Source organism: Tachyglossus aculeatus, chromosome 19 (assembly GCF_015852505.1).
Source record: "Tachyglossus aculeatus isolate mTacAcu1 chromosome 19, mTacAcu1.pri, whole genome shotgun sequence".
In the NCBI taxonomy this organism is placed as follows: Eukaryota; Metazoa; Chordata; class Mammalia; order Monotremata; family Tachyglossidae; genus Tachyglossus; species Tachyglossus aculeatus.
Genome location: NC_052084.1, coordinates 6,521,215 through 6,545,926, shown reverse-complemented (window position 1 = coordinate 6,545,926; position 24,712 = coordinate 6,521,215). Strand labels below are relative to the sequence as shown.

The 24,712-nt window shown below is 42.2% G+C and overlaps 1 protein-coding gene across 1 annotated transcript in view; it reads right to left on the bottom strand.

The window, feature by feature from the left end:
• ENAH (ENAH actin regulator) overlaps nt 1-23,024 on the bottom strand; it is a 112,163-nt gene extending 89,139 nt beyond the window's left edge. The window contains exon 1 of the mRNA XM_038760984.1: nt 22,680-23,024. Coding sequence (XP_038616912.1) covers nt 22,680-22,684 — 5 coding nt within the window. The 5' untranslated portion in view covers nt 22,685-23,024. The remainder of the gene's footprint in view (nt 1-22,679) is intronic.
• Between the last annotated feature and the right edge of the window lie 1,688 nt (nt 23,025-24,712).

The window sequence follows — 24,712 nt, the reverse complement described above, 5'->3', positions numbered from 1 at the left end:
ATTTTTAAAAATTAGAGCCCTGCTCAAAGACTACCTTATTTCTACTGGCTAATGCATACTAAAATAACTGCTGTTTAAAGCTTTTACATTCCTAATCAACTGTTTACAGAACATCTAACTCTTTTTGCATTCTTTTCAAAGAAAAATGTCCCTTTTTTGCCACTTATGTTGCTTGGCAATGTCTTTCCACCTACAACACCACCACCAACTCCACCGTTTGCCGGGCTGAGAAGTCTGATTATATTCAGGTATTCTTTAAATATGAAACTATGCAAACATTTAAACAGAACCAGTTAGGAATAAACTGCATGAATTCTAAAAGGATCATGTTTAAATTAAATCTTCCATAGAAACCCCTGAAGTATGGAATGGACATGCAGAGAGAGTGTGCAGCGAATACAAATTTAACATATCCTGTGCCTAACACTGTTGCATAGCAACAAGAATCTGCAGCAGGAAAACAATACAGAACTCTTCTCCATTTCCCCAAGCTACTATTAACCCCAGCAGCTTAGAGAATAAAACGCATAAAACAGCATTGCCTATTGCTGAACAAAGCATCCTCCTAAACTTAAGTCCATAGTCTAATCTGTTCTAAAAGTATTTTCAAAGTCCAGTTAGAGGTGAGTTTCCCTTTACACCTCCCTCAAACACTCAATATTTATTCTATACATAAATTCCAGCCTTTTACCTAAAACAATAGTATAATATGACTCATTAAAAGCATGCAACTCAAAATTGTTTTGAAAATGCAACACTTCAGAATAATGGAATAGTCTAACAGAGAGACCTAAACTATGCTCTAATCATTCCTTTAGTTCTGAAATTGCTGCCTTCGTGCTAAAACATCATCCCAATGCATGCAAAAAAAAATCTTTATTTGGAGAACTCTGTAATGTATAAATACTGACGAACCAATTATGGACAAACGGTACACAATACCTTTTATATCTACTATTTTGACTGGCCATACTCATACTGAAACACCTAAGAATAGAAAGAAGCTAAACTTCTATAAAAAGTAATACAGCAATTGTACTTGTGAAATTGTCAATGAAATTGTCGAAATTCATATGAAGCTAAAAAGTCCATCTATCTCCAGTGAATATTAACACAATACAAATCTAAGGCCCATCAAATGAGGAAGGACGGTAGGGAAAGGAGGCTAAACTGCGGGCGAGCCATGAATGGGGAGCGCTGCGGCAGCCGCAGCTGCAGCAAGCTGGCCGGGAGCCTGGAGTTGGAACTGCCTCCCTCCCACTATCCCTCTACCCCCCCACCTCCCCTCACCCCCCATGTCTGTATCATTCTCCAGGTGCTCTTTGACTCCCTCCAGCATTCTCCAGGGCTCTCCTAGGCCCTTCTGCAGCCCCTGGGGGGGCGGGGAGCAGCAGGAAAGGTACTGTTTGCTCAGAAATGCCTGATGTATGAACAGGAGTTTCTCATTGCCAAACAACATCCTTGCAATGCTGACATAGTGGATTGTTGGAAAGGAAAGAAAAGAGTAACCTCCTTCCCTTTCAGGCGCAGCAGATGACGAGAGTAATAATAGTGATGATAGCATGTCACAATATTGGTATAAATTTTAGAATTATGACTACAAGGGTAATTCTGAGGGGAATTGGTTAGTTTTTCACACCTGACCTTGCACCACTAGCTCAAAAGCCTACTGCCAGAGACAGTGCCAACAAAGAGAAGCTTTCTATTCTGGCCCAGATCAGCAGCTTTACTGTATTTCATTTCCTACTTCCTCAACTGAATACAGTGCAAAGCTAAACTATTCCCATATGAATATTCAAAAAACCCGAGCCTTTTGCTGGAGCTGCAGGAAGAAGCTTGCTCTGGTCTAACTGGGTCCCAAGTGAATCACTCACTGGGTGCTAAACACATTACAAAGAAATATCCTTAGAACTGATCCTTATGATTTCTATCAAGGATCAAGCCCTGCACATATCAAGCCTAGTCCACAGGTTGCAAGCCTTTAGAGCAGAGTCAAACCGAATTCAGGTCCCTACCTATCCCTTCAGTCCTCTCCCATTTCAGCCAGATGAGGATCAGGGCTTCACCAAGGACATCACTGCGCGCTTGGGGAAGTTCTCTGCCTGGCAGTTATTAAGAGCCTGTCAGGCAGATGTGAGTCCAATGGGAAGAGAATGAAACTGAAGATTAATCACCAATTCAGAAATGGAGGAATCTGTGACCTTCTAAAGGAGATATCCAAATGCGATGGGGCACACAGTCCTCCAACCAGTTTCCTGAGGCAATAAAGGGGAAATGTTTTGACCAAGATAGCATACTGGCCAGGAGGAGAAAGTCCTGCAGGTTATGAGGCAGAGAGGCTAGCCATTTGCTAGCCAAGGGAAAGAATGCTCAGAATCCAGGAATCGGGAAAAATACTTGGCCATGTGACAAAAACAGATCAAAAGATTCCCTTCCCCTCCATCTCCAACTATGACACCTTCATGTGTGGGGGCTGGCCTCATGCATAAGCGCTTTAGAGATACTGGTGGCCCTAGCTTGACTATCAGCCACATCCCTCACCCCTTCCAAAAGAATTTTGGAGATTGTTCATCTGATTCTGATTCGGAGCCAATCTCTGCTGAAGTTGCAGTGCCAACTTGGAAGCCCTCCTCCAAGATCTTCGTTTAGGAAAGGGAGAGGGCCAACCACATAGTTGCATGTTTTCCTCGCTACGGGAAAGGACTTCACTGATACTGACTTGAAAATGTCTCGGCAGCTGAAGTTATGATTCTCCTTCCTGGCTTGGGTGAGCCAGGCAAAATACCACCATCGATAGTGTTGGCCATAGCCTTGGTTAAGGGGTTGCCACACTCCTGATTGCCCTAAACTGGTACTTACAGGCTCTGGCTGAAGGAATGAATAGTCTGCTGGCATTCCACACCTAACCTTATACAATAGATAACTGGCAGTTCTGGCTAAAGGATATAGAGTATAAAAGACTTCAGAGGGCTCTTGCCTGAATGTTTTTGGGAATGAGAGCTGAGCTCCTGTTTATTTTTAAATTGCTGATTTTTTTATTGTTAGTTGCATTTATTCTTCAATGTGTCTGTTCTTCCCCACTTGGACTGCAAGCCCTCTGGGGGCCACAGACATCTCAAATTTAATTCCCTGGCACTCAACACAGTACTTTACACATTATAAGTGCTCAATAAATGTCAGTAGAATAAGCAGTAATCATATTAGTACCTTCTGTGTACTGTAGTAATAATGGGCTCAGCTGCAACAAGAGATTTCCCATTTCAGTTGGTTCTAAGGTGGGGGAGAATAAAGCCCACAAGAGCAGAACTGAGGATACAGAAGGGGTAATGCCTAAGTGCCAGGGCTCCAGTTTCCATTATGGTTGGTGAAGTATCATTTACAGAAGGAACTTTCAATGCCCAGATGAATTTTTCCCCAGAGGAAAAATGGCAGGACACCACCATTCACATATTGGTGGGCAGCAGGCTCCAGGAACAGGAAGGATAGGGTTCCTCCTCTGGACCCTTAGGGCAATGACTTAACCACTCCTACCTGTTCCATTTTGAAAATAAGGTCCAGAAGATTGATCAGTTTTAGTATGGAGGCATCTCTTCCAGTGATAGTTCTCTTCTGGAAACCCTACCTGTCTCACAGGAAAGGCTCTGCCACCTGGGATGAGTACTGCTCTGGCAGGACTTCAGCAGGTGGCACAGCTAGGACTTTACCTGTGAGGTGTGAACTGCCTGGTCCTTCAGGAAACACAACATATGCTGTGTGGGAGAGTTTGTGGGATAGGATTGCTATCTCAAGCCAGGCAAAGGGGAAAAAATGGTCTGTCTCCTCTTTTCTTTCTTCAATTCTTTAAAAAATGGAGGTACAGCAGATCCTGTGGAACTGAAGTTGCATGAGGGAGCCACCCTCCCACATGACAGATAGTGAGAGGGGATCGGGGAGAGCTCTGGAAAAGCAGAAGAAGGTCCAGCACTACTTCCTCAGAGTAGGAGTGGTTAGCTTATGCCTCCCAAGAAAATGGACTCTGTAGGGAGAGAGAGAGAGAGGTGCTGTGGCCTGAAGAAGGACTCCTGCCTAAGGGAATGTGCCAGGTGAGCAGGGAGGAACAGAAACCAAAGTTACCTACACCGGCAGAATCTGGAGGCTACACAGACAGCTGTCACTCATGGGGTGAGAAGCTGAAATCCCTGCAGTAAACTAAAGAGACTTTTAGGTATCTACTTTTATAATCCAAAGGCTCAGCTGGAAAAAGTTGAGGGCTAAGCCTCGCCAAACCTATTAGACAGTGGAGTCATGGGCAGATGGCCAAGACCTCAGCAGGCCTATGAAAAGAGGGAAACCCTTTGCACCTGTTAATTTCAAGGGAGATTACCCTCCTCAGCTCCAGACAGCATATGAAGGAAAACGAAAAACACTCCAGCAGGAAGTTATTATGGAATGGGAGACACATCAGGGGGAGAGGGCAACCACCCAACACCAGCCCAGGGTATGAAGCTTATAAGAGATGAGTTTTTGAGATCCTCGTATCTGAAGAGTCAGGAGCAAAATTGGTGAGGGCAAGAGCAGGCTTCTTTAAAAGGATAGGAGAGAAGGAATGTGACTTTCTTTTGGTCAGGCTACCTGCTATCCTGGGAGGAGACCCCATCAAATTTACAAGGATGAGCCCAGAGAGGGACCATGAGTAACTAACAACCAGAGTAATCATGCAGTTTGATCTTTACCCATCTTCAGAGAAAATTAAATAATATTCTAATCAAAGTTACCTCCCAACTAGCCACTTCAATCATTACTTCCATACTCTTTTACTTCTTCCTAAATGTAATTTAATGTTTGTCTCCCCTGCTCAAATTTAAACTCCATGGGGGCAGGGATTGTCTGCTAATTGCATTGTGCACTCCCAAGCATTTAGTACAGTGTTTTGCACAGAGTAGGCACTCAATAAATACTACTGCTTGAGTGATTGAAAAAGAGGCCCTGGAAGTCAATGGTCAAGATATTTGTTGGGAGAGAGATGAGAACAATTTAGAAGAAAAATCTAAAGGAGTAGTGGTCCAACAGAGATGTCTCAAATGTTGCATATTTATATAAATTTAATCATCTCTAACCATTACTGAAAGGTATACAGTTTTAGAACGGTCACCATCTCCAAATATTAGACACATCTCTAAGACTAGTTTAAGAAGAGAAAGTCCAGGAAGAAGAGGATAATAATCATCATCCTTTCCCCGCTTCTTCTGGCTCTCCACACTGCTGTGGTTAAAACCCCACCTGGCCACCCCCATCATGGGCAAAAACTCTGGTTGGGGAAGGAAAACTCTAATTCCCAATCTTGTCCTTCTTACCCAGGACACCTGCTCCTTCTCTCCCTGCCAGTGAAGGACTCAGCTCCACCACTATGCAGATCCTGTTCACCTATGGCCCATCTTCAAAATCCATAAAATTTCAATGCCCAGGGCTTGATCAACTGAACTTTGTGGACTTTTCCTCTTTTTGTAAGGGGATGATTCTCAAATGCCATCTCCAGAGCCCAACCTGTAAACTCCTAAAGAACCTGTAACATGTTCAACTGTAAGCACCCTGAGGGTAGAGATGCTATCAACTGACTGTACTGAACTCTCCAAAGTAATTAGTACAGTGCTCTGCACAAAGCAGGTGGCTTGATAAATACCACTGATTTACTGATTGATGTTTGCAAGGCATAAATTACACCACATACGGACATTTATTACATGCTTTTGGTAATTAAAAATTGCCAAAATTGGCAATTAATTTTTTTATTTCTTGGCAACCATTTATAGGAATAAAAATGACTGATTAGGAGTGGTGGACTTGTTGCAACTTGGCAGTATATTTCTTAACAGAATAGAGGGCCTGAACTACATATTTGATGGTAGCAGTATGGTATTTCTTCTGACCCACTTCTCTAATGCCAACTGCAGTAATAAATTCCTTACAGTAAATATCTCCAGTTGAGAAAGTTCCGGACAATAGTTTTCAACAAGTTAGAATCTAGATTGTTCTACAGAAAGCCAGAGAAAGGCAACCTTGAAACCTTTTTTGAAGCTCACTTCATAGCTGAAGTGAGGAAACAGTATGTCTTAAGAAACCAGTGTCAAGACATTTGGAAGATGTGATCTCCAGGGATCATCCTGTCAAACACTTGGGGAGACCTGTCACGCCTCAGTCTTCCATTTTAGGGGCTACACAATCTGAATCACTTCATTTTTCCTCATGGAATCATCTCTTTAATATTTTCATTTTGTTACCCTTCTCTGGAAGATTTCCAGTTCTCAATATGCTTCTTAAAATGGAAGGATAATTTCCTGACTCTTGCCTCTCATAATTTCTGTTTCAAATAAAAAGTCATAACCAAAGGAAGCCAAGTGGACTAAAACAAAACATAATTTTTCCACTAAGCCTAGAATAACAAATCTTTCCCCCATTTTATGTGCCACCTTGCATTTCTATTATCTTACCTTGGACAGACCATTTCTCTTTATAAGGCCATTTTAAATTCCATATCTACCTTCTATTTTCCAAAGTATTAGCAATATCACTCAATGCAGTGTTAACTGCAAATTTAATGAACCTATTTTTAATTATTGATATATAAAAACGTAAACCATCTAGATTCAGAAAGCTCTGTATTCTGGCTAGCAACTACAAAAAATGATCAAAGGAACCACATTTTTTAAATTAAACCATCTGGCCAAAATTAAAACCACCCTAAACACCCATTTAAAATTAAAATGGTATGAAATGCCATAACCAAAGAAAAAATGTGAAGTGCCACTATGGGATAAAACAAGACCTTAACACTTCCAAACTAGAATTAAGACTAAGAAAATTTGCTATTTATAAAGAAATGAAAAATATTGAAGCCTAATTTTACCACTTTCCTTGTAACTATCAAGTCCAGCAAAATACAATTTCAGATCTTTCCTCTTCCAAGCTATCCTGGGAAATCTTCACCAAAATTGAAACCTACAAATTTTAGGTCAGAAAGGAGGAGTTTTTCCTAATGCTGTGTATGTCCTCCTGTACACCACCTTTGTTTAAAACAGTTACACAGTCTTCCATGAGCCCAAAGCTCTAAAACATGTTCACCAAAAGTAGATATTCAAAAGATCAGAACGACAGCCCCTCAAATTTATAAATGGAAATGAGCAGAAAGCTCAGAACTTGGAACTGTTCACTCCTCAGACCTCATCAATAGTATTTATTGAGCATTTACTGTGGGAAAGCTCTTTTGCATGGGCTGTCAATCACTATCCCAGTGACATCAACTAGAAGCACCCCAAATTTCAGGGGAGGAATTGGGCAAGGAGGCAGAGGTTGGAAAAGTGAAGAAAAACTTCAGATTTGGCAAGAGAGATCCAACCAACCCTGCAAAGCTTCAAATACGGATAGCATTTGTAACCCCTTCAGCCAAACCAAGAGGAAGAGGACCTCCTTCCCTAACCTCCCATGGGGTTGACCTCTTTATCCTTAGTCACTGTCTGGGCCACCCTCCTCCATGCCACCCAGTCCCTATGGAGGGATGGTGGGTTGAGGTGGGAAGGTTGTGTGCAATGGACCCATTATAAATCTTATTCACTGCCACCACGGCGCCAGGGGTAGCACTCCTCAGCATTCACTTGGGTAGGAATCCAGGAATCTACCCTAGAAAATTATTCCAACTCAATAAGCAAGAGGAGTCAGTAAAGTCCTAATGGTGGTCATTCAAGAATTGCTAATTATAGGTGACTGTGCTCTAGAGGCACATATGCAAAGTGTGGTTGATTGCTTTACAGTCAGAAAACCAGTAACAAACCAGCCTAAACCAAGAAAATCCTTCATACACAAGGACTTTCAATAACAAAATACTAAACACTGCCATAAAATTCTGCCATCTAGAGAGGTGACTGTCCAATAATGCACTGAGACACAAGGAAATAGAAACTGAATAAAGAAGGCCAGCGCATCCTTTTAAAGATTGACAGGCATGAAATCAAGTGGCCACTTAATTTCTCTGGGTCTGTTTCCTCATTTTTAAAATGGGAATCTGTACCTGTTCCCCTTCCTACTTAGACTGTGAGTACCACATGGGAAGGGACTGTCTCTGAGCTGTATTTACCCCAGAGCTTAGTACAGTGCTTGGCAAATAGTAAGTGCCTAACAAATACTACAATTATTAGTTATAATTAATTGTAGAATCAAACCATACAGAACTGAAGGTATATAGAGCTGTATTGTTCTCCAATCTATTGTAATGTGTTGAGAACTGAATCCTCTAGTCCTCTTATCTAGCTCTGTGAATAGTTCCATCAGCATCACCTAAGTGTCATACTCAACAACAAATGGAAAGGCAAAAGGTCTGGAAAGAAGTCATTCTACCAGCATCTAAATTAGGTTCTCCTCAACACAGCTTCACTGGACAAGTTCAGAGAATGAATGACACTGGATATCCAAAACCAGCTGCTATAGGGTCAACCAAAATAGGGCAAATGAAAGTGAAAGGGAATTAAACAGATATTTAAAGATTCGGTAAAGCATAGCATCAAGTAAATGTGGCGTGACAGCTGAATTTTAGGAGACAACTGCAGCAGACAGACCAGTCTGGCAGACTGCAATCAAAAAAGGAGGATTTATCTTTGAGCAGAAGCTTCAAGAGGATTAGGAGGCTGAAAACAGCACTAGACATTGCAAAAAGCAACAGGGAACAGTCCTGGGTGTGGATATCTGGTCATGATTGTCAGTCACAAATCAGGTATTTCAGCCTCATAGTCAGTGGCACCACCTCTTCCGTATTTGAAAATCCAAATATACAAGTGGGGGAGACTGAGCTTAGAGTCAGTTTGTGGGACAGTGTTGCTTGTCACCTAAGAACCTAGCAAATTGCACAGAAAGAAGGGGTATACATCTAGAAATGTGTAGTACTGCTGAAACCTTTTATTTTTAAGACCCAAAAGCAGCTACCACTAGATTTTTCCTTTTCTTCTACTTTCAGTTAATGTGGGGAGATAGCCCAATTTAATCACTAATGGTGGTTCACAGATATTTAAAGTTCCAAAACATTTCCCATTACTCCCCATGGGGATTTTCTTGGGCCAAATTCCTCACCACCAAAGCCATACCTGACTCCCTATAATACGATTTTCAACCTCACTGCTATTAAATTATTCTCTCTGAGATCATTAATAATCTCCTCTGGTCCAAATGTAATGTTGGATTCTCTTTTCTCTTTCTTCAGGACTTCTGTTGGCTTGTATCAATCAATCAATGGTATTTACTGAGTGTTTACTGTGTGTAGAGCACTGCACTAAGTATTTGGGAAAGTACATTATGATAGAGTTGGTAGACTTGCTCTCTGCCTACAAGTAGTTTACAGAGGGAGACAAGCATGAAAACAAATTACAGATAGAGGAAATAGAGAATAAGGACATTTACATAAATGCTCTGGGGCTGGAGTATCTAAGTGCTTATTCATTCATTCAGTCGTATTTATTGAGTGCTCACTGTGTGCAAAGCACTGTACTAATCGCTTGGGAGAGTACAATATAACAGACACATTCCTGCCCACAACAAGCACATAGTCTACATGGAAAGACAGACATTAATACAAACAAATACATCTATAAAGAAATAAATTACAGATATATACATATGTGGTATGGAGATGGAACAGAGGATGAAGGAGCAAGTAAAAGCGGAGTAGAAGAAAGTGGAAGAGGAGAGGAGGGCTTAGTCAGGGAAGGCTTCTTGGAGGAGATAAGTGGTATCCAGCCAAGTGCAGAGTCACAGATGAGGGCGGAAAGGGAAAATGAGGGGCTTAATCAGAGAAGGCCTCTTGGAAGTTATGTGATTTTAGGAAATTTCTGAAGGTGCGGAGAGTGGTGGACGGTCAAGAATGATTGTAAAGTCGCTTCAGGGACAACATTCCTGGTTCTACATTCCTGGTTCTACTCACACTGAAGTAGTAGTCTACTCACACTGAACTCCTTTTCTGTCTCCTACACTGGTTCCTCTGCCCCTTCCTGGTCATTTCCTGTGGGGTTGGCATATAACTCACTCCCTATCTTCTTCTACCATTATTCTTGCAGGGACCTCATCCACAACAATAGTTTTGACTACCAACAAACAGCACACATGCCGCTGTCAAATCCTTATCCTCCAGCCTTGAACAGTTCAGAATTTCTTGATATCTAGAGGATGACAATTGGACATAAGCAGACCTAAACAGAGTTTCACATTTTTAAGGATGCCCAGGCTTATATTTTGAAATCGTTTTTTTACTTCTTTCTTCCCCTCACCCCATCATCTCCAAAACTGCAGCCACCACCCTAATTCAAGTCCTCCCTCCCTTTTGCCTAGGCTACTGAAACAGCTTCTTTGTTTCCAGCTTCTCCCCTTTCAGATACCTCCTACTGAGCAGAGAATCAGCTTTCTCAAGCATCATTCTGATAACTCCTATTCCCCCTCTCAGAAGCCTACAGTGACTCCCAACTGGCTAATGAAACAAATTAAAATTCTAAACAATGCATTTCAAGTCAGACTGTCCCCCCAGGCCCCCAGACGCACCTATCCAACTATCTTCTAGCTCACGGTTTCTACTTATCTGAGTACACCCAGATATAAACCCCTATTCTTGCCAAGACATTATACATGCTAATCTCTCTGCAGTATTCTCCCATTTCCAATCAATCAATCAATTTTATTGAGTGCTTACTGTGCAGAGAACACTGTACTACGTGCTTGAAAGAGTTCAATATAGCATAGTTGGCAGACATGTTTTCTGCCCAAAAGGAGCTTAGTCTAGAAGGGAAACAGACATTAAAATAAATTACGGATATGTACACAAGTGCTATAGGGCTGAGGGAGGGGGAAATATCAAACGCTTAAAGGGTACAAATCCAAGGGTGATACAGAAGGGAGAGGGAGTAGGAGAAATGAGGGCTTAGTAGGAGACAGCCTCTTGGACTAGATGTGATTTTAATATGGCTTTGAAGTGGGGAGGGTGATGATCTGTTGGATACGAAGGTGGAAAGAGTCCCAGGCCAGTGGCAGGGTGTGGGCAAGGGACTGGCAGCCAAGACAGATGAGATGGAGGTATAGTGAGTAGATCAGCATTAGAGGAGAATGTGTCAACTCCAATATTCAACTGACAACAAAGAGGACCAGTGTGATGACTACTTTCTTGGTCACCTTTTCAGTTACAGTACACAGCTGTGTCTCCACCATGTGCACAATTCTGCCCTAAGTGCTCTATGGAATACAGTTCCAAATGGGAAAGGTAATATGGTAAGGCTTGGAGTGAATGAATACCACTGGGGTCTGTTGGGAGAGGTTTAATGGAAGAAGTGAATCTGGTGCTTTGAAGAAGAGAAGTCACGGTTTGGAAAGAGATCACTTCCCCTGTGCTGGGAGAGTCATGAGGGGGTTGCACGGAGATTAATCAGCCAATCGTATTTATTGAGTGCTTATTATGTACAGAGCCCTGAACTAAGTGCTTGAGGGAACACAACAAAATTAGTAGACCACCTCCCTGCCCATAACAAGCTTACAGTCTAGAGGGGATGATAGGGAAGGTTCTTCTCCAGATGCTTAATCTGTTACACTGGGAAGACGGCTCCAATGCGATACAACCCTGATCATCTGACTGCAACGTAATAATGTTTTTTACACCGATTTCTATAGCCTTTTTTCCTGATCTTTAAATCAACCAAAATATTTATGAAACAGAAATAGGGGACAGCACAGGAACAAAACTGTCCCTGCCAAACAACTCAAACTCTATCAACCACTCTATCCATAAATAATTCAGTGATTTCTAATCCCCCCTATTGATCCCTACTTCTTCTTTAACTCTCCTCAAAATTCCACACCTTTATTTCTCCATCCTGCCTTGCACCCAACTGAAAATTCCTTAAAATAGGGATATGCTACTTGTGTTTCACAAACTTGGCACAAGGCATGTCATGCTTGAGAAATAATACTGGTTTTAATCCAAAATTGCTTGAAATTATTTAAAACCTTCATAACAATTACTCCAATAGTATTTCATTCAATCGTATTTATTGAGCACTTACTGTGTGCAGAGCACTGTACTAAGCACTTGGGAAGTACAAGTTGGCAACATATAGAGACGGTCCCTACCCAACAGCGGGCTCACAGTCTAGAAGGGGGAGACAGACAACAAAACAAAAAATATTAACAAACAAAACATATTAACAAACAAAACATATTAACAAATACATAGTATTTGACTAGTTCTCTCAAAATTTTAATTAGCCTTAGCACTATGGACAACCAATGCTTGGAGTAATTGTCATGACTGCACTGATAGCTAGAACAGGCTTAATGCTGACAATTTACCAAATAAAATGATTATCACCTCAGGTTCTTGCCTATGTATGCTTTCTTTACCTTATCTGTGTGCCTCTTTTTTTTGATATTTTATCTCAAAACCAGTCTCCCACAGCTAATTTCTAACTATAGCAAGAAAGGTACCCCACGGAGATTTTTTGCACTTGCAGTCAATGACAAGTAGATGAGTAGTGTTATTGAGCTCTAAATATCACTACCCTTAATGTCAGAAAATGACACTGATGAGTGAGAGTGTGTCAACGGGTGAGATGTTTCCCTTGACTCTATAATCAGCAAACCCATTGAAATCCTACTTCCAGAGCACATGCCTAGCACAGACCTGCTTTAAAGTGAGTTAAAAACACATTCCCATTCCCACTGAAAGGAAGGTAGAAAAAATAAGTTACTTAATTTAAATAAAAAATGTTGCTGGAAAAATCAGGGGTAAATCTTAAGACAAACTTCCTTCCTAGAGAGGCAAAGAATGCACTTTATAATGGGTTATAAAGAGGGTCCACACAGGGATGCAAACTGATTAAGTTAAGAACTTAGAGAAACTGCTTTTTTATTTCAGGAAAAAAAAGGACAAGCTCTCAGGCAAAATACCAAGACTTAACTATAAACCTGTCTTAAATAACATGTTAAAATCAGGGACTACAATTTTCTGCTCTTTAGAAAGAAAAGGAGCTTTTAAAGTTAGGAGCACAGTGAAAATTGCTAAACATGTGTAAGAATCCCTCCAGCAATAAAATTCACTAGAACCCACTATTCCAATATTCTTTTAAAAACACAAATAGAACCCAAACCCACTGGTGACTTTTAAAGCAGAGGTTTGACTCCCCCAAGATGTTCCCCTAAGTTAGGGACTGCTCTGAAAACCAAATCCACATTCGTCTCAGGAGTCAGATGGGATACATGGTAGTCAGAACAAAAGTGCCTGCTACTACCAACTGAATTCCAAATTTTTGAACAAAAGATCCTTAAAAATTTAAAAGATCAGAGTTAACAAATTCTTTTTATAGCTTTTGCCTAATTTTCTTTAGGCTCATTACCTGATTTACTCTATGACTCAGGGAATTGCTAATTTCCATTGATGTGCTCAGGACATGTATTCCATGTTCAAACTCTTTAAGGAAATACTGCTCTGACTAGGAGATCAGCTATAGGAAACTGATCGGTAGCCCATTCTCATTCACTGTTTTATACCTGGGGGAATAAATTCAATCAATCAATCACTGATTGATTGACATCATTTATCATTTGGGAGAGGCAATAAAGTAAGCAGATATGATCCCTGTCCTCAAGGAATTTGTAATCTAGCAAGGGATACAGGTACTAAAATACTACCCAGACAGAAGGGAAAAAATGGGAATACATAATGGGTTAGTGTTTAATAGGGTATGTAAAATATGTACTTGAGTGCTGCAGTGTTCTGGAGTATACCAGTGCTTAGGTGGGACAGAAGTGCTGAAGTGGCAGTTTGTGGGGAAATTAAAGATCAATGTGTGAAGGCCTCTTGGAAAAGACCCGATTTCATCAGGGTTAGAGGATGAGGAGAACAGCAGCCTGTCAGATTTGAAGTGGCAGATTGCTCCAGGCAAGGGAAAAGGTATGAGCAATGGGGTGGCAGCAGGAGAGACAAGAACAGGGCACAGTGAGAAGGCTGGCTTGAGAGAAATAGAGAGTGCAAGCTGGGTGCAGTGGCCAAAGAGAGTGGAGACAGAATGCCTAAATGTTTTTAAAGGATTAGAAATCGGAGGGAAGAAAATGTTCATACGGATGCTTAATTCATTTGCCAAAGAGAAGTAGAGAAAACCAAGATCCAAGTCCTTCAATACGGGCAGGGCCAAAGGAGCTAAAGGTAGATTTGGGGGGCCTCCTCCTCTCCATCGGTGTATCCAAAAGATAATTTTTTAACAGGTTTCATGGCATGGAATAAAGTGGGCTAAACCCTCTATCTCCCACTCCAGCTGAGCCCATTTTTCTACCCCTTCGCCATACATTCACCAAGAGTCAGATCTGACTTCAGTATTATGCAATCCCAACAGAATTAAAACCTAAACACAGCATAATAAGAACAGTTTACAAAACAGTATTCCAGCAAACAATTATTCCCTCTGAGACTTAAGGGCGTCTTTGGGGTGTTTCCCTTGCTTACTAATTTTTGAACTCTCTTGCATGATTTAATAAGTGCTCACACTACCATTTGATACCAGAGAAGCAGAAGGGCTCAGTGGAAAAAGCACGGGCTTGGGAGTCAGAGGTCATGGGTTCTAATCCCGGCTCCCCCATATGTCTGCTGTGTGACCTTGGGTAAGTCATTTAACTTCTCTTAGCCTCAGTTACGGCATCTGTAAAATGGGAATTAAGACTGTAAGCCACACATGGGACAACATGATCACCTTGTATCCCCCCCAGTGCTTAGAACACTGCTTTGCACATAGTAAGCGCCTAACAAATACCATCATTATTATTTGATAAACATTTGCTTATGGGAAATTCTTCTGGCTGGGCAGAATCTAAGGGAAAGAACGTTGCTCTGGGAGTCAAGAGAACCAAGTTTTAGACCCAGATCTCTTCAGTGTGACCTCAAGAAGCCACAACTTCTCTGACCTCTGTTTCCTCATTTGTAAAATGGGGATAATATAATACCTGCCTCCCCTTATCTCTCAGGGATGTTTTGAGGATAAAATAAAATAACTAATGTAAATGTGCTCTACAAATGCAAGGTGGTGTTATTATTATTATTTTGGAAACTGTCTTCTAAGTTTCCTAACAAAAGATACAAACCAGATTCTCATCTAGAAAAGCAGCTGCTTCACAAAGCCAGGTCAAGAAGGATATTCATTCATTCATTCAATCATATTTATTGAGCACTTACTGTGTGCAGAGCACTGTACTAAGCGCTTGGGAAGTACAAGTTAGCAACATATAGAGACGGTCCCTACCCAACAGCAGGCTCACAGTCTAGAAGGGGGAGACAGACAACAAAACAAAACATATAAACCAAATAAAATAGAATAAATATGTACAAGTAAAATAGAGTAATAAATATGTACAAACATATATACATATATTCAGGTGCTGTGGGGAGGGGAAAGAGGTAAGGCGGGGGGGAGGGGGAGAGGAAGGAGGGGGCTCAGTCCAAGAATACTTGCAATCGTTACAAATCACAAATTGTTATCATTTGAACTTGTAGTTTTTTATGACTCCGTCAATAAAGTGACGTAAAATGAAGGGTAATCTAAACTGAATTTCCAGGTCCAGCTGAAATAAACTGCCTATAAATCCATTAGTCGGTCAGTCAGTAGTATTATCAAGTGCTTACTGTAGGCAGAGAACTGTACTAAGCCCTTAGGAGAGTACAATATAATAACAGACACATTACCTGCCCACAATGAGCTTACAGTCTAGAGGGAAGAGACATTAATATACATAAAATTACAGATATAGACATAAGTGCTGTATGGCTGGGAGCGGGGATGTATAAAAGCAGCAAGTCAAGGCAACTCAGAAGGGAGAGGGAGAAGAGGAAAAATGGGCCCATTCAAGGAGGCCTGTTGGAGGAGACATACCTTCACCAAGGCTTTGAAGTGGGGAGAGAGTAACTCTGTAGGATTTGAGGAGGGTGTTCCAGGCCAGAGGCAGGACATGGGTGAGAGATCGGTGGTGAGATAGATAAGATCAAGGCCCAGTGAGATGGTTGGGATTAGAGGACCAAAGTGTGCCTGCTGGGTTGTAGTAGGAGAGTAGGGATGTGAAAGTAGGAGGAGGCAAGATGATTGAGTGCTTTAAAACCGACAGTAAGGAGTTTCTGTTTGATGGGGAGGTGGATGGTCAACCACTGAAGGTTCTTGAGGAGTGGGTAAACGTGGCCTGAACGTTTCTGTTGGAAAATGATTGGGGTAGCAGAATGAAGTAGGGACTGGAGTGGAGAGAGACAGGAGACAGGGAAGTCAGCAAGGAGGCTGATATGGGGGCAGGATAGGATAAGTGCTTGGATTAACATGGTTAATCCAAGGTGACGGCAGGTCATCCAAGTAGAGATGTCTTGAAGGTAGGAAGAAATGTGAGACAGCAAAAAGGGAGAGAAATCAGGGCTGGAGATGTGGATTTGGGAATCATTCACAAGAGGCGGTAGTTACAGCCTTGTGAGGGAATGAGTTCTCCAACGGAGTGGGTGTAGATGGAGAATAGAAGGGGACCCAGAACTGAACCCTGAGGGACAGCCACAGTCAGGGAGTGAGAGGTAGAGGAGAAGCCCATGAAGGAGCAGCTGGAGAGAAAGGAGGAGAACCAGGAAAGGACAGGGTTAGTGAAGTCGAAGTTGAATGTTTTTGGGAGAAGGGGATGGTCGACAGTGTCCAAGGCAGCTGAGAGGCCAGGGAGGATTAGGATGGAGTAGAGCCCATTGGATTTGGCAAGAAGGAGATCATTGGTTAAATACTAAAATTGCAAGTAATTCATAAATTTAGAGTGCAACTTTAAGATGCAACTTTCAACATTCTTTAGATTACCAGGGTGCATTTAGTTTTGTTGTCTTCTTTTTAATATGTTGTAGAGAACAAATGCCCACGGCAGACAAGTTTTGGCAAATTCTCAAAAATGTTCCAAACTACATAAAATGTTTTCTATTTTCTCTAAATTAGCCACTTTACAGTAATTAAAAGCATGCTATTGTAACATTAGCATTGTCATATCCAACCAGTAAGCACAACTGATTTTTCACTAGAGATATTTTGCAATTAGCCAAAGTGAATGAAAAACCAACTTCAATAAAAAGGAATTCATTCATAAATTATAGTGTTTCACATTTAGCTGTGAAATGGGGAACATTAACCTTTCTCATAGGATTGTTTTGAGGAAATAAAAAGATTATCTAGTACTAGTACTCTGTACATATTGTCTTGTATAACGTTATTAAAACACTTCACATCAGAAACAGAGCCCAAATGAAACTTCTTGACATTTTATTCAATTTTAGAATCAAGTGTTTCTTCCAAAAGACATTGTCTTCAAAGGTGGACTTGTTGTTGTTTTTTAAATGGTATTTAAGTGCTTGTGTCAAGCACTGTACTAAGCGCTGGGTAGATACAAGCTTATCAGGTTAGACACAATCCCAGTCCCACATTGGACTCACACTCACACTCCCTATTTTACAGATGAGGTAATTGAGGCCCAGGGAAGTTAAGTGATTTGCCCAAGGTCACACAGCAAAGTGTGATTAGAACCCAGGTCCTTCTGACTCCCAAGTCTGTGCTCTATTCACTAGGCCATGCTGCTTCACTGGTTTATGCAGACTACTTTCCACTGCAATTCTGTCTGTGGATACTACACTGAACCAGAGGCTAAATGTATTTCTAAAAGATGGTAACCCGAAAATAGCTCATACCATAAATACTTTTCCATAAGAGTTTCACCACCACATTCTCCTTCGACTAAATGGAATTCTCCAGTCAAAAAAGAACTATTCTAAAATATATGAAAACATCAATGTAATTCCAGACACTATTTAAAAACACTAAGGTAAGAAGTTTTATGAAGAGTGAAGATTGTGTTAGTATTAGCTGCTAGCTAGAGAAGAAGCGTGGCTTAGAGGAAAGACCACGGGCCTGAGAGTCAGAGGACCCGGATTCTAATCCCTGCACTGCCACTTGCCTGTTGTGTGACCTTGAGCAAGTCACTTAATTTATCTATGCCTCAGTTCCCTCATTCACAAAAGGGTAATTCAATACCTGTTCTCCCTCCTACTTAAGACCCATGCGGGACCTGATTACCTTGAGTCTACTCCGCTGCTTAGTACAGTGCTTGGCACACAGTCTGCGCTTAGACACCGTAATTATAATTACTATTAATGGTTTAAAAATTAAGTTGTTACTACTTAAACTTGTGTTCCCAAACAAGATGAAGGTTGTTACGGGTGTCACTCGAGCATCATACTCACCCAAAACTCCAAGAACGGGCTCAATAATAATAATGATGGTATTTGTAAAGTGCTGCTTTATGTACTGGAGTAGGTACTAGGTTAACAGGTTGCCCCATGTGGGGCTCACAGTCTTCATCCCCATTTTACAGTTGTGGTAACTGAAGTCCAGAGAAGTTAGCAACTTGCCCAAAGTCACACAGCTGACAAGTGGCGGAGGTGGAATTCGAACCCAGGACCGCTGACTCCCAAGCCCGTGCTCTTATACATAAGTTTTCCATCCAATTGCCCATTCCTGAGAAAATTCTACCTGAGAAATTTTTCACAACACTCTTTTAACCTGCTTTAGTCTGCTCAATAATCACTTCAATCTCACTGATAAAAAAAATTCATAAGGGATCTAAAGCATGATGTTCCCTCATTGAAACATAAGAAGTTTGTATCTGAAGAATAGTTTTTAAAAGTATTTTGGCGTATATTAAGTCTGGTTCGGTAGAAAAAACTACAAGTAACAAACATAAATCTTGGGTCTCTTGAGTTGTTAAAATTCGAGTTTATTGTAGTTCATGAAAAATTACTTCAGACGAACTGCCAAAGAGTTTTCCTGATATGTTCCATGTTCTGTACATACATTACTATAAAAGTGAGTAGAATTTCTAATTCTCTCATTCATTTTAAGATCACACTGAGGAAACGAGTTTAAAAGCACACTGACTTTGCAACATATGGATATTCGGTTTTAAATTCCCAGTCTTCTCTGTTAATGACAATCTGCACACTGTTAAAATAAAGCGTTTGCCTTCATTCCATTCAACAGCCATTAAGATTTTTCTTTCATTGAACAACTACCAAAATGGAACTCATCTATTGTGTCTCTGTTTCAATTTTGAGACTACTCTTAAAATGCTTTAAAAATTAAATACTTTCACTTTGCACAATCTTTTACAATATTTAGTGCTTGGGAACAGAAGATGAGTACCGTACAGCACATATTTCATTATAGGTGTGAACGTTCACAAATGCATCTATAAATACCACCTAATTAGACAACATAATTCAAACCATGCTAATAAACCCTCTAAACCATTTTAAAGCACACTATTATTTTAAAGGATACTACGCCATGTCTTCCGCTTTGAATGTCAAAATTCAATTAAATCATGATTTTTCTACTTTAAAAACTACCTAAGAAACCAACTACTATTAGGAACGGCACGAGGCACACGAGAACAGACTTGAAAATCATGAAAAGAAAGTAATCAAGATGTAAACTACATAATCTGGACTAGCTCAAAAAACACCCTCAAAAAACTGAGAAAAAGCTCAGCCAGACAACAATGCAAAGTAGCAGCCAATTGACTACAGTCAAATAACCTAAAAGAAATGAGTGAAAGAGGAATATGCAGAGTAAATTAAATAATTTTATCCTCAAAGACACAATATGAAAACTCAAGCTTACACTGAAACTATTCAAATGTAAGAAATTATGTGACTTGGCATTTTTTTTGCAGAGGCAAAAATGTGGAATATATCAAGTGAATCTCATTGTATTATATTCTAAAGGTCTTGGCAACTGCTGGCCATTAATCTTTAACACAAAGGAGATTCGAATCCAACTGCATGTAAGACAATACTTCGAGGGAGGGGAGGAATGGGGTAATTTACTTTATCCCCAATTGTTTAACCTAACGTAAAGGCCTATATGGATGATAATACAGAATGGATCAACATTCATTATTCCAAGCCACATTTTTCAAGAGTCTTGCACCAATCCGAAAAGAGGAGGTTATGTGCACAAAACATGGGTTGGGAAAGGCTTGAGGAAAAAAAAAAATCTCCAATGAATGAGGCACATCAGGGTTTATTATTCTCTTAGACGTTGGAGAAACTAAAAGGGGAAAATCCCACACGATTAAATTTCTCTTTTTTGGAATTAAAACTATCCAATCCCGAAAACGGGGCAACCAAGTGTCTCCTTTGGTGAAGGAGAATAGTTTGGTTTCTATTTTATTGATTACACAAAGGAGGAAGGAAAACAGCTGCTGCAATGCAACACGGGCTGAAAAAGAGCCGGGGGGCAGGGAATGGGCTTCTGAAACATTACACTCTCCTAGCACCTTGATTTAGGAGTTCTCTAGCGAAAAAAGGAGACTCGTAAAGATAAATTATCCCCCCAAAACACACACACACACACACACACACACACACACACACACACACACACACACACTCGTGGGATTTTCTCTCCCCACCTCCCCAGACTGTGAGCCCGTGGTGGGCAAGGACTGCCTGTCTTTATTGCTGTATTGTATTTTCCCAGCGCTTAGTACAGTGCTCTGCCCACAATAGGCGTTCTCTAAATAATGATGGCATTTATTAAGCGCTTACTATGGGGAGAGCAGTGTTCTAAGCGCTGAATACGACTGAATGAATGAATGAGGTTTCACCTTTAACTCGGGAAGCCCCCTCCCCGCTTCCAGACCTCATTAGGCCTCAAACTTTTCCCATTTGGAATTACAGCCATTAAGAATAAAAACACACCCGGCACCCCCTTACCCCTCGGGGAAAAAAAAATCCTCCAAAAAAACAGTTTTCCCGTTTCCCAAGATTTCTCCCAACTCGGAGAATTTCCTTTAGACAGTGGGAGGGACAGAATCCGGTGAGGGGGGAGGAAAAGAGGGGACCCAGAAGGAATTCATTCACTCATTCATTCAATCGTATTTATTGAGCGCTTACTGTGTGCAGAGCACTGTACTAAGCGCTTGGGAAGTCCAAGTTGGCAACATATAGAGACGGGCCCTACGCAACAGCGGGCTCACAGTCTAGAAGGGGGAGACAGACAACAAAACAAAGCATAGTAACAAAATAAAAGAAATAGAATAAATATGTACAGATAAAATAAATAAATAAATAGAGTAATGGCGGGTATGGGAAGGGGGGGAATGTGGGAGAAAAGGGGGGGAGGAAGAGGGATGCGGAGAAGGGGAGAACGTGATCACCTTGTATTCTCCCCAGAGCTTAGAGCACTGCTTTGCATATTGTAAGTGCTTAACAAATACCAATCAATCGTATTTATTGAGCTCTTACTGTGTGCAGAACACTGTACTAGGCGCTTGGGAAGTACAAGCTGGCAACATATAGAGACAGTCCCTACCCAACAGTGGGCTCACAGTCTAAGAGGGGGAGACAGAGCACAAAACCAAACATACTAACATAAATAGAATAGATATGTAAAGTAAAATAGAGTAGTAAATACGTATAAACATATCACCTGTTAGAACAGTGCTTTGCACATGTAAGCGCTTAATAAATGCCATTATTAAAGGAGGATGGAGGGAGGAATATGTTGCCAACCTGTACTTCCCAAGCGCTTAGTACAGTGCCCTGCACACAGTAAGCGCTCAATAAATAGAAGCAGCGTGGCTCAGCGGAAAAGAGCACGGGCTTTGGAGTCGGAGGTCATGGGTTCAAATCCCGGCTCCGGCAATTGTCAGCCGTGATGGGGGTCGGGGAGGGAGGGAAGGAGGGAAGGCCGGAGGGGAGGGCAGGGGAAAGACTGTGAGCTCACTGTTGGATAGGGACTGTCGCTATATGTTGCCAACTTGTACTTCCCAAGCGCTTAGTACAGTGCTCTGCACACAGTAAGCGCTCAATAAATACGACTGATTGATTTATTGATCTATATGTTGCCACCTTGTACTTCTCAAGCGCTTACTACAGTGTTCTGCACACAGTAAGCGCTCAATAAATACGATTGATTGATTGATCTATATATTGCCAACTTGGACTTCCCAAGCGCTTAGTCCAGTGCTCTGCACAGTAAGCGCTCAATAAATACGATTGATTGATTGATTGATCTATATGTTGCCAACCTGTACTTCCCAAGCGCTTAGTACAGTGCTCTGCACACAGTAAGCGCTCAATAAATACGATTGGTTGATTGATCTATGTTGCCAACCTGTACTTCCCAAGCGCTTAGCACAGTGGTCTGCACACAGTAAGCGCTCAATACGATTGATTGATTGATTGGTCTATATGTTGCCAACTTGTACTTCCCAAGCGCTTAGTCCAGTGCCCTGCACACAGTAAGCGCTCAATAAATACAATTGATTCATTGATCTATATGTTGCCAACGTGTACTTCTCAAGCGCTTAGTCCAGTGCTCTGCACACAGTAAGCGCTCAATAAATACGATTGATTGATTGATTAATTTATATGTTGCCACCTTGTACTTCTCAAGAGCTTAGTACAATGTTCTGCACACAGTAAGCGCTCAATACGATTGATTGATTGATTGAAAGGGAAACGTGGAGGACCGAGGGTGAGGGACACAGGGGGCTAAATGGGGGGCGCAGGGGCGGTGGAAGGCCCCGAGGAGGGGGTGGCCCCGCACACTAACCGCACGCCCCCCTTAGCTCACCTCATGGTGCCGGGCGGCGCGGAGGCTTGGGCGGCCCCGGCCGGGACGGACGGGCGGGCGGGAGAAGCGGCGGCCCAACGGAACAAGTGTCCGGGCCTCCCCTCGACCTGCGGGGGGGACAAGGTTACACCATCCTCGCGGCCTGCCTGTCGTCTGTGTCGGGGAGGGCGCCGGCGATCCGCCTCTTCTTCTTCTTCTTCGCTAACGCTTTCCTTCCCCGGCTGAGCCCCCCACCCCGCGAGGGGGGCCGGGGTGGCCGAGGAGGGGTGCAACCGGCGGCGGCGGCGGCGGCGGCGGCAGCTGCTGCAGCCCCCGCCGAGCCCGGGAGCGGGAGGAGGAGGAGGAGCGGGAGGGAGCGCGGGCTGCAGAGCACGCAGGCGCCCTCCCTCTCCCCGCCGACGGCCGGCCTCCTCCCTCCTCTCCCTCCAATCCCTCCGACTGCAGCGAGAGGGGCGGGGCCCCGCGCCGGCTTTGATTCCGGCCCTCTTTGTTGCTTCTCCCCCTACCACGCCCCGGTGGGAATTTGCACCGTTTCTGGCGGGCGAGGGGCGGACCCCCCCCCCCCCATACACCCCGGCCTCTCGCGAGAGGATGGAGCGGAGACCCCCCCCCCTTCCCCCGACCCCCCACCGTGCGTCCTGGGAATCCGGCCTGTCCCCATTTATTTATTTATTTTACTTGTACATAGCTATCCTATTTATTTTATTTTGTTAGTCTGTTTGGTTTTGTTCTCTGTCTCCCCCTTCTAGACTGTGAGCCCGCTGTTGGGTAGGGACTGTCTCCATATGTTGCCAGCTTGGACTTCCCAGGCGCTTAGTACAGTGCTCTGCACATAGTAAGCGCTCAATAAATACGATTGATGATGATGATTTATCTATTCTATTTATTTTATTTTGTTGGTCTGTTTGGTTTTGTTCTCTGTCTGCCCGTTCTAGACGGTGAGCCCGCTGTTGGGTAGGGACTGTCTCTATATGTTGCCAGCTTGTACTTCCCAAGCGCTTAGTACAGTGCTCTGCACATAGTAAGCGCTCAATAAATACGATTGGTGATGATGATTTATTTTACTTGTACCTATCTATTCTATTTATTTTATGTTGTTGGTCTGTTTCGTTTTGTTCTCTGTCTCCCCCTTCTAGACTGTGAGCCCACTGTTGGGTAGGGACTGTCTCTATATGTTGCCAGCTTGTACTTCCCAAGCGCTTAGTACAGTGCTCTGCACATAGTAAGCGCTCAATAAATACGATTGATGATGATGATTTATTTTACTTGTACCTATCTATTCTATTTATTTTATGTTGTTAGTCTGTTTGGTTTTGTTCTCTGTCTCCCCCTTCTAGACTGTGAGCCCGCTGTTGGGTAGGGACTGTCTCTATAGGTTGCCAGCCTCCCTAGCGCATTTATTTTACTTGTACCTATCTATTCTATTTATTTTATTTTGTTTGTTTGGTTTTGTTCTTTGTCTCCCCCTTCTAGACTGTGAGCCCGCTGTTGGGTAGGGACTGTCTCTATATGTTGCCAGCTTGTACTTCCCAAGCGCATTTATTTTACTTGTACCTATCTATTCTATTTATTTTATGTTGTTAGTCTGTTTGGTTTTGTTCTCTGTCTCCCCCTTCTAGACTGTGAGCCCGTTGTTGGGGAGGGATGGCCTCTGTCTGCTGCCGAATTGTGCTTTCCAAGCGCTTAGTACAGAGCCCACTGTTGGGTAGGGACTGTATATGTTGCCAACTTGGACTTCCCAAGCGCTTAGTACAGTGCTCTGCACACAGTAAGCGCTCAATAAATACGATTGATTGCCCGGCACACAGGAAGCGCTCAATAAACCTGAACGAATGAATGAATGAATGAACCTCCTCCAGGAGGCCTTTCCAGACTGAGCCCCCTCCTTCCTCTCCCCCTCGTCCCCCTCTCCATCCCCCATCTTACCCCCTTCCCTTCCTCACAACACCTGTATATATTATATATGTTTGTACATATTTATTACTCTATTTATCTTGTACATATCTATTCTATTTATTTTATTTTGTTAGTAT